The 11,487-nt window shown below is 32.3% G+C and overlaps 1 protein-coding gene across 2 annotated transcripts; it reads right to left on the reverse strand.

Moving 5' to 3' along the window:
* Positions 1–369: 369 nt before the first annotated feature.
* LOC107421985 (sphingoid long-chain bases kinase 1) lies at positions 370–8,907 on the reverse strand. Of its 2 annotated transcripts, XM_048477162.2 has the most exons (10): positions 8,692–8,907; positions 8,273–8,343; positions 7,540–8,169; positions 7,040–7,411; positions 6,416–6,509; positions 6,243–6,280; positions 4,905–5,051; positions 2,969–3,068; positions 1,214–2,151; positions 370–915 (listed from the first exon to the last, which is right to left on the reverse strand). In XM_048477162.2, the coding sequence occupies exons 3-10, from the start codon at positions 8,044–8,046 to the stop codon at positions 763–765; spliced, it is 2,349 nt and encodes a 782-aa protein (XP_048333119.1). In that variant the 5' UTR covers positions 8,047–8,169; positions 8,273–8,343; positions 8,692–8,907; the 3' UTR covers positions 370–762. The 2 variants fall into 2 exon arrangements, with proteins under 2 accessions (XP_048333119.1, XP_060671589.1); XM_060815606.1 differs by having other exon boundaries at positions 7,540–8,343.
* Positions 8,908–11,487: the final 2,580 nt, after the last annotated feature.

Raw genomic sequence — 11,487 nt, forward strand, 5'->3', positions numbered from 1 at the left:
TCTTTTTAACGGATACAAAGCAGTGCTAATTGGAAGAGATACAAGATGACATGATGCACCTGTGCATATTTTAATAAAAACTTAAAATTCAGCATCCACATCAGCCACAAAGTCACAGATCTTTTATTCTGTCACATTTTTATCTCCTAAGACAAAATAATCAAAAGCGCATGATACCGGTGGGGCCAAAATAAAATCATTCACCATAATAGAGCAGACTGAATCTCACAATTCCAAAAGCATTAAAAACAGCCTCTACAACAACTTATATGGGTTCCTATAGGATAGTCCAGTGGTAAAAACCATTGCTTCTTCGAATAATTATTTGAGTTTGAATCTCAAAAATAAGGAAAAAGAAGACAACACATATGAAGAAATAACTGTTGATCAATAACCAAATGCTTTACAAACAAATAGATACTTCGGAGCACAATCCCAAGATTATATAACAGGCGTACTCAAAATGCAATTACACAAGCAGCTCACAATGTATCATATGTATATTTATATATAGGATACATAATCCAAGCAAAAGTTACTAGGAAGATCAAAACCAATGAACAAGAAAGAAGCGACAGATACACAACCGAAGAAGAAAAAATTTACAAGGACCTCACCTGTTTGAAGATGCAACTGAGTGAGGTAGAAAGGACGTGAAGCAGAGAATATGGAAGCTCTCTATATTCCGCAATATGGGAAATAAGTATTATACTTGTCCCTACCACCCAACAAAGGACTCGAAAAGAAGAAGATTCATGACTGTCATACATCATGGATGGCGGAACGACCAATAAGTCTGCATTGTTCTGGAAGCAATGAAGATATGACTTGCCCATTGAGTCGAAAAAGCTCACCATCAATGCCACAACCATTATGGGTATGCTTTCCTGTTGCTTTAATCTTCACTGATTTCACCTGCAACATAACCTCAGGTTAGATGTTCCCAAGTTCAAATTCGTCTACTCATCAAAATTATATGCTGCCACCAAAGACATGCAGCTTAAATACAACTTTTACTCGGCTTATTGGATAAATCTGCGAACAGAACACACGGTCACACTTGTGGCCACTTCATTGCTTGCTACCTGCTCAGATTGCCATGTCTAATGCACTCAAACCGCACGATAATGTAATATCATCAAGTCAATTGCAATCATTCAGATTTAAAATCTAGAACTCACGTGGGAGAGCTTGCTACAGTTAATACCCATACCTTGACATACTCAACGTATGGAAGTGAAAGGTGTCTACCCATCTGCAGCAGCACAAAAAATCTCATCAGTCTTAGTCGTCCACTCCCATGAACTAAGAGCAAATCCAAAGAGCTATCATCGTGCTCAGCTTTTGGCGCCACGACTTGAGAACTTTGAACAGTTCTGCATGCATGGTTGCAAACTATGATACCAAGGAACTGTCCCTTTTTTACAAGCCACTTATCTTCATACCTAGGCACAGGGACTTCTTTTTTAGTTCCCGTCTCTGCATCATCTGATGGCCCTGGCAATTCAATAGGATTTTCCACATCCCAAGTAGGTTCAGAGTCCCATTTTGGTTCCGCATCCCAAATTGGACCTGGATCAGACAGTGTTGACGATATGTCCTCTTTATCATTCATATTGTTGCCCCAAGAACATCTAGAGTTGTCATGAGTGGCTGTCAATCCAGACCATCCTTTATCAGTCCTCGACTTTGATCTGGTTCTAGGCCAGTTTGGAGTTGTTGAGAGAGGTAACTGCGGATGAATAACTTCTGGTTCAGCAGTTATACTGCTTCTTCCAGATGATAATCGTTTAGATTTTGGATCCAGGCCACGCACATAGTCTGATGGTTCAGCACTTGCATGAGTGTTACTACAGGTTGTATCCAAATCTCCAGACATTCGACTGGGAGTCATTATGGAGTCGATACTAGAAAGACTAGAGGCTCTAGGAATGCCATCTGCATTTGATCTCTTCATAATGTCTGTGTATAGGTCCGACATGTCAACTACTTCCCGCTCAACAGATAGTTTTCCTTCTTGATCCTCTTTTGATGCTGGAAGGTACTCCACTTCGTAGCTGTACTTAGGCAAGCACAGAAATTTGAGAAAACCAGCAACAAAATAACGCAGAGGACCAAAACGCTTTTGATATTTATCGGAAAGCTCCAACACTGTAACAAATAGAAATACAAATGATGCATATAAGCATTTACTGATGCAACAAATGGGAAAGAGAAACATTCTAAGATGACAAAATTTACCATATAAATATATCATCGCATTAACAGTCTCCCCTGAATAATAAAAATTGAAAGTACACTTCCTATACCCAGAATGTCAATAACCCATACTGATGGATCACAAGGAAATCAAGAAAATTCAATAAATTTCATGCACTCCACAAGACAAAGCATTACCAAAGACTCAAGCCTATCGAGAGACATAAAAGAAACTAAATGTCATGCATATCTGGAAACCAATTTAATAAGAAATAATTGCAAAGCACATGGTAGATGGTCATTATTGTAAGGATTTAGAGCAAGGACTTAGAAAGACCATTTACATGGGTTGCTAAAAAGGCAGAACACAAGATCATAAATTGCAAATTAAGGACAAGGGACACTAATCAAATTAATGACAAGAAATGACAGTGAGCAATCTTATCAACTTTCTAACATATTCTAAGACAACATATGGTCATCAAGTTAAGGGCAACAGATGAAAGTAAACAATCTTACAACTTAATAAGCTATTCACATTATAGATTTAGAAGCTACTCAAAGAACAAATAAAAACAAGAACAAAATCCAACAGCAGCCAAAGTTTTGTACTACCAGTGGGATTTGAGGCAAGCATTAAAAACCTTGATTGCTATTTAAGAACTTAAGCAGATGAGATTAATTATTCACCAAAAAAGCAGATGAGATTAATTTTTAACAAAATACTAATCATAATCTCAATAGAATTAGCTCAAGTATGAGGAATTACCGTCACTAACAAAACCATAATATGAGACTGTCATCCCAAAGTGAAGAACACCAGTCTGAATCCACTCAACAGCAAAAACATCAGTAGCGGTAAGACCCCCCTGAAACCAACAAAATGACATTATGTACAACTCAGTGCATGCCAATTAGTATGTAATTGAAATGAACTTTCACAGAAATATACAATCAAGCAATCGTCAACAACAGTTGTACACTGAAGGAATTATATCTAATGAAGACAGGTCTCATAGGGATAACAAGAAGATGGAGTTAAACAACCACTGTCTTAGCAGGAGATTAATTGGTGCGAAAAATCAAGGGCAACTCGGGATCTGATAGGCATAGAAACGCACAAGATGACAAAGGCTAACAGAAGATAATAGTTGAAACTGACAACTGTCAATTGGAGCTGCTTACAGATGAGCACACAATCTTATTAATTGTATACCTTTATTAGTATACAGAGACACAAGAACCACCCAAAGCTGATCTCATGGATCTTATAGAGGTTTGGTTTGAGGGGAGAAAATGGATGAATATCCATTTAAAAAGAGGAGACAGTAAAGTACACCTGAAACCTGTAAAATCAACATGTTTGGCGACTTCATTCATGGTAAAGTATAAAAAAATGGCTGTCTAACATATGTTAGTTGAGGAAAGAATAAAAGTCACTAGTTGCGTCCACAAAAACTAAGAGAGCAATCTAAACCAAGACCATAACAAGAAAACAACCATGCCATATTATATGGGCCAAGACCATAACAAGTATACAACAATGCCATATTACATAGGCAACAGAGAATTTGTACAAGATTTTACAGCTTACTTCTTTTGCATTATAAATTTCACAAGAAGCCTCACCAACAATGTAAAAGTAAGCTCAGTTCCTATTGATTGCTTTAAGCAGGATCATATTCCTTATTTGCATCAGGAATGGAATGGGCGTTCTCTACCTATATGAAGGATGCCCTATCCTCTGGACTTATTTGTCATTGGCCAACCAACAACTGAATGGACATTATTCTGTAAGAAGGCCCAAACACTCCAGGTTTCAATTCTATAAATCAAATATTTCCCTAGGGCAAATTTTTCCTATTTGCATCAGGTACAGAAAAAACAATCTCTACTTGATCAAGCCCATCCAAATTTATCATCACAGGCCAACCAAATAATATAATGGACATCATATGGAAAGGTCAATCAAGTTCCAAACTACATTCCTATAAACCAAATATTGCACTGGAGATAGAAAATGAAATCTATTAGGAAAATGAAAGAACAGATATGAACATATACTACTCCCTTAAATAAAGTTTTAGCTAAACTAAAGCACCAAAACAAATAAGACTATCTCATAAGAAAAGAGATTTGTATTAATCCTATCTGACAGAAAATCCTCCAACAACACACCATGAAAATACCATACACACATATTAATTAAGCAAGTGATTATAACATCAAACTCATAGCTCTTAAGAACTGTATTGTTCGTTTGAGCAAGAGCAACATTTGATTGCCACCTCGGATGCTCTCTGAGCAAGACATCTTACAAATTTTAGTTAACGTGGTAAAGGGCTAGGGTAGAGAGTCTACCCTGGCAACAGGATTATATCTAATTCACACACACACACATATATATACATATATATATATATATATATATATGGAATGATATATCACATTGTCCTTGTGGAATCCACACTGTGAGATTCTGTATGATGTTAACAATGCCAAAGTCAACCTTGATGAAATGTCACATAATGTATGGATAATTTTCAGTCAACAATCATAGCCTGGACTAATCAATCATTCACACAATCTAAAAAGTAAAGTTAGCCTACAACTGGTTTGACAAATGGAAAAACAACATTTGAACCTCATAATTATATACGTACAATATGAAAATAAAATAAGGATGTTTTACGTTAGTAAGTTACCTTCACAATAGCCATTGCAGCAGAAACCGGATCTCTAACTCCAAGAACAGTCCAAACTAAAGAGTTATCAGAACCAGCAGGAATAATTCCAATTGGTATGGAAATTCCTTCTTTTTGATTGTCTCTACTAAGTAAACCATTCAGAACCTGTAGGTAACCAAGTTCATCAGACTTGAAATGAAAGGCATGGATGAAATCTCTAATATGAATCACAGCATTAGAGCAGAAAGGATAATATACAAATTTAGAATAAAATATTAAGCATCTTTATGTCAGATTTTATAGCACATGATCATGGATATTTTCATAAAAAAAAGAACTCTTACAAAACAACTAATACAAAAAGTGCATTCGTATTTGGTTGCCAACCACCATAAAAAGTGCTTTTATCCTCTAAAAAGCATACTTTAATCATTTTAAGAGCACTCCATGACTTCCATCCTACTTAATTTAGTTTCATGTGAATCCATGTTTCCATAATCCATCAACACCATTTCATCTGCAAAACAGCCACCAGGTGAGTCCCTGTTGTTTCCCAGTCCTTAATTTAGTTTCAAGTGAATCCCTGTTTCTATCCAATCCATTAACACAATTTCATCTATAAAACATCCACACTGGACATCGAAATGAATGGCTGTTTTTAAACTGACCAATAACCAATTATATGGGGTGATATAGCACAATATTAGATAATTGAAGCAGTAAAACAAATCCCATATATAAAACACTCCTTGGACAAAGACTTCTAACACCCCTTGTGGACATTTCTAGAAAGCACATCCACCACATAAATTAGAAGAACAGGGATAAGGGATTCCTTCCTATCTCAGGCATATAAAATTATAAATGTCAATATCCCACACTAAGTTTGAAGATGCCACTAAAACAGTCAATAGGACATCAATAACGAGTAGTTTAGAAGAGTTTGAAGATGCCACTAAAACAGTCAATAGGACATCAATAACGAGTGGTTTAGAAGAACCTTAGAGAATTCTACAAGACTTCTTATCAACAATCTTGAATAGAAAACTTTACTTTATTGACAGCAAGATCACATCATGCATCCCATCCCAATGAGGATAGCAATCCAAAGAATCACAATGTTGATTGTGTAATGTTAGGTAAAAATTAGAATATCAACAAAAACATGACATAAAAAGTCCAAACTTCTAGGACATATCCAAACCAATGACATGATTTGCTTAAAAAAAAAAGTTAAAAGACTAAAAGCTCTGTGGAATAAATTAGAATATACCACAAAGAATAATCAGAAACTTGTAGAATGCCTAATAACAAGAAACAGAAATTAAAAATTCTCTATGGCAGCAAATGGCTAACCTCGTTAATAATGCCATCACCCCCAACACATATAATTCCTGAACATAGAAGAAAATATAGAAAAGTAGAAATGAATAAAAGCTGTAAGATGACAAAAGAAATAAAAATACATGAGAAAAAGCAATAATCATCCATATAATCAAACAATGCGTTATGCATTATAGTAGCAGTACCATCAGGACAAGTGCTGATGTCAACACTTGATGCAAGCTTTTTAGCATGGCCTGCAGATGTTGTTTTGACTACCTCCAATTTGAAACCTGCAAGCTGTCACAGTTTACACCTTAAATATGAATATAAAACGACGAGAAGCAAATATGTTCCATGCATTTGTAGCCTTCTTCAACATACTCTGTACATTTACAATAGTAAAAGGAAACAACCAGCATGTATAATCCTATGGGTCTCTTACATTTCCCTTGGCATAGATTTTTTTTTTTTTGGGGTTGGGGGGGTACAATTTAATGCTCCACTCCACATTGCATGCCTTTTAATGTGCAAGAAATGTTCTTGTTGTACCAATGGAATTATTTTTTAAAAATAAAAACATAAACATATTAGTTCAAATGTTTGAAATGATACTATAGTCTAAAGTGACAGCAGATTTTTGCCACTCAGGTAAGAAGTTAGTGTTTAAGTTTTTAAAATTCGAACAGGCATTCCAGCTTCTAAAATAAGAAAGAACTTAACGACCTTTTTTTTTTTGCCCCCTCAGTTAGGCATTTGACTACATGAACATGTTGGATAAATATCAAAGACAACAACAATAACAGAAAAAAACCAGCAGTGCTTCATACCTTAAGAATAGGTTCAACAACACCATGGAAAACCTTACTCGAACGGCCATGTCCAGAACGTGGATTCAATATGACGAGCATTCTTGGTGGGCTCTTACATTTAAAAATTAATTCGGGAGGAGTATCAATGGGAAGTAACTCTGAAGATGCCTGCTTCTTTGAAGAAACCAATGGGTGGGGCAAACAATTCACATAACACTGTTGATCTGCAAACCCACCAACCCAATGAACTGCCTCTTCAGTGCTAGAAGCTAAGAAACGATAGTCCTTGCGAGCTCTTTTAGGTTTCATAAAGCAAGAAAAGCCACAAGACCCCTTCTTCCAAGGGAAAGAATGTACTGTAAAATGTCTGAGACCAACATTGTATGTAACCTGTAGAAATTATCAGGGACCAAAATTATGAATTCCTCCACAATTCTAAACATAAGAGACACTTGTCATTTCTAAAAGTCCAAAAATGTAGCTATCATCTTCCCTATGAGCATGGTAGGAGAGCTTACCGAGATAACATCCTCAAGACTCAGCATATGCGAACCCCATATCAAAGCCTTGCTGGTAAGCTTAGCATCGACAGCTTCTTGGTTCCAATTATCATTAGAGGATGAGGTTTGTTGTTGCGAATCATTTGAAGCCGAATCATTACTAACCGTTTTTTTCTTATCCAAAACTAACTTTCCTGAGTAGACCCCATAACCCAACAAATCAGACTTTTCGTCTCCACCAACAGCACCCAGTAATCCATCCCCAATGTCAATCCTATGCTCAAAGCTCTTCAGTTTGCCAGGGTCATCAGAGGTAGGGGTTATTGGAGTGGCATCATTTCCCCGCCTCGAAGACTTGACTTTACTGCGCTTCTGTTTCTCAGGAAAGACAACTGGGGAAGCATGCTGGCCCCCAGTTGCCGTGGCAATCTGAGAACACAATCCCAGGCGCCGAAGAGACTGCTGAGGCACGCTCACTTTGAGAGGAGTGTTACTATTCCTGGAAACACTCCCACTCTTCTGCATAACTCTCTATGTTTACTTTTTCTTTTTTATTCCCCCCAATTTTCCCCTTTTTTTTATTTATCAATTAAAAATTGGGAATTACAGATATAAATAGGAAGCAAAATGCGCAAGAACCACCACAGCCTATGAAAACGAAATAATATATGCTTACACATACAAAACAAGAGAAGGAGCAACAGACAACAAAGTTGATGATTATGATGATGATGATGATGATGATGAATACCGATCCAATTTGAATTCGAATTCCAGTCCGAAATTGAAGTGTATAATACAAAGCAGATTAGATCAACCAGCCTGCCAAAAAAAAAAAAAACACATTCAAATTCCATCTGTTGGTTTCATTTTTTTTTTCTTTCTTTTTTTTTTTTTTTCCAAATTATAAGCTTACAGTTCCAAATCAAAAATTGCATCTTTAACAAAAACCAAAATACAGTTCCGCAACAAACCCAATTCACCGGACGACGAACACCACATTATGAAGATGTAATGACACACACATATGTACATATATATATATATATATATATATAGAAAGAGAGAGAGAGAATGATTTAGGCTACAATCTATAAGATCGACAGGCAGTCAAAAGGGCAAAGAACAGCAAAGAAGCAGAAGAAAACGATGCCATGTGAGAAGACTTACCAGCTGAGCTGAAGAGAGCAGATCGTAGGAGTGAACGGAGATAGAGACGGAGATGAAGATGGAGATGTGGGATTTAATGATTTCAAAGAGAAGAAATTACAAAGTCGCACACTGAAACCTAAAAGCCTTAAGGGACCCCCTCCAATCCCATTTCTCTCTCCTTTCCTTTGCCTGTCCTCTATTATCTTTTTTCTTTCTTTCTTTTTCAAAATAAAATAAAATTGTTTTTTTTTTATTTAATTTGAAGGTGCGCCAACTACTTTTTTTTAATATATTTTTTTTATGAAATATTTTATTATTTTTCTTGTATAATAATTAAAAAACGGCCAGCGTTACACACAGATTAGAATAATATGGCAACAAATTGGACCACAACCAAAAAGGAAAATAAAGAAAACCAATTAGAGCCGAAAGAAAAGTATTAAAAAAAAAATTCACATAAATAAAAACCATTTTTACCTAATCCACTCAGTGGATGTTGGGAAAAAAAAAAAAAAAAACAGCTTTCTGTTTCTTTAAAACAGAAATTGTTCTCAATTTTTTTAATGATGGAATTTTGTTCTCCCAGACTTTTTCTTGCATATTTATTTGAACAGAAAAACAGAATATGTAAAATAACAACGATTGTTATGGAAATAATATATTATTATTATTTTTGAAGAAAACAAAATTCATTTAAGTGTGTTTTTCTTTTTTAAGGAAAAAATTCATTCAAAGTTTGACTGAAAGTTTGTCAGCCTGTCTACATTCATTTTTTGGGCAGCACTTTTAGAGCGCATGGTTTTGTTTTAAGGCAGATAGAGTTCTATATACACCACGTGGATGCCATCTATCAAATTATTTACCATATGGGTTAAAAAAATTGTATTAAATACAGTTTACATATAAAATAAAATAAAATAAAAATTTTAAAACAATATAAAATTTGAATTTTTTTAAAATAGTTTAAAAGATTATTATTTTTTTTTAATGAGTACTTATTAATTTTTGTCATATATTTTTGTTTTTTAACGAAAAAAATTGTGATTTTCAAATAAACTTTCGATCAAAAAAAACTTTATCAAATAGGCATTTATTTTTTATATTTGTAAATTATACAAACTACTTTCTTACTTTTAAGGGATATATTCAATTTATAATTTAAAAAATTTTTAAAATGTTTAAAAATTTATAAATATTCTATTTAGATTTTAAATAAATCTATACAAATTTATATTTAATTTAGATTTTAATAAATTTTATAAAAGTTAATTAAAATCTAGGTGTATTCAATTAGGATTTATAAAATTCTTTTAAAATCTAGTGATATTTAAAAAATCATTTATTTTAAAAAATTTTAAAAAATTATGGATTTTAATGAATTTGAAAGTATTTTAATAGTGAAATTGTAAAGTATAAAATCCAATCGTAAATTTAAATATTTTGTTGGATTATTTTAAATTTTTTTATAAAATCTATAGAATTTCATAACAATCCTTCAAATCATTTAAATTCTATAACTCATTTTAAATTCATCAAATTATGAATTGAATACACCCTCTTAAATTTTTTTTCGTATATATATATATAGTTTTTATTTTTATTTTTTATAATTGAACATACTCTTCTTGTATTAATATTATTTTACATAATATCTTTGTCCAACTCAAATTCTAAAATCTAATTGTCAAATAAGTTTTACTATTTACTTTTGGACACTCAATTGTACGTGTTGGTGTGATTATAAAAACCATTAGAATATGCCTAAATATGATTTACTTTCTCACTATGACAATTTTTTTAAAAAATAATATTGATATCAATGCACCTTAAAATATATATGCTTTGACATTTTATATTTTAAACATTTTTTTGTGATATTCTACACCTTAAAATTCATTTTATTTTTGCATCGTTGCACTCTTCTATATTTTTTTGTTAATTATGTAACAGATTTATCATGGTAGGCATATGGAATAAAATAAAATTATAATGTGCAATTTTATAAGGTTTAGAATTCAAAATGTAAAATTTTCAAATTAAAAAATTGAAATAATATCTATTTTATTTTTATAAAGTTTAAATAATAATTTGTTATATATTTTAAAGATTCTAAATATAAATAAAATAAAGACACATAGAAAAGCATAAAATATTTATAAAATCTAACAAAATTAATAAATTATTATAAAAAATATAATATTTTTATTAATTACATTTTATTTTTTATATTTATATTTGTTATTTAGGAACAATATACTCATACGATTATTTAATATGTATTTTTTTTATAAGATTTTTACTTTTCCAAATAAAATATTTTCAAGATTATTTAATATGTTATTTTTTTTTATAAGTTTTTTACTTTTCCAAATAAAATATTTTATAATGCATGCCCAAATTTCGTTATTAATCTTTATCTAGTTATTTTTTAAAAGTTTTTAAAAATTTAGAGGTATTCGATTTAAATCTTAAAGAAGATATATAAGTTTAATGATATTAAATTCAGATTTTAATAGATTTTATAAAAATTCATTAAAATCTAGATATATTCAATTAAGATTTTATAGGACGTTTTTAAAATTCATAGGTATTCAAAAAGTCATTAATTTTAAAAAAATAATAAATTTTAATAGATTTTAAAAGTAAAATTATTAATATGAAATTCAACAGTTATCTTAAAGATTTTGTTGGATTTTTATAAATTCTTTATAGAGTTTATAGAATTCCATAACCATCCATTAAATTCGTTTAAAGCCTATAACTCATTTTAAATCTATCAAACTTTAAATTGAATACATCTCCGATAGTTTTTTT

Source organism: Ziziphus jujuba, chromosome 3 (assembly GCF_031755915.1).
Source record: "Ziziphus jujuba cultivar Dongzao chromosome 3, ASM3175591v1".
Lineage (NCBI taxonomy): Eukaryota > Viridiplantae > Streptophyta > Magnoliopsida > Rosales > Rhamnaceae > Ziziphus > Ziziphus jujuba.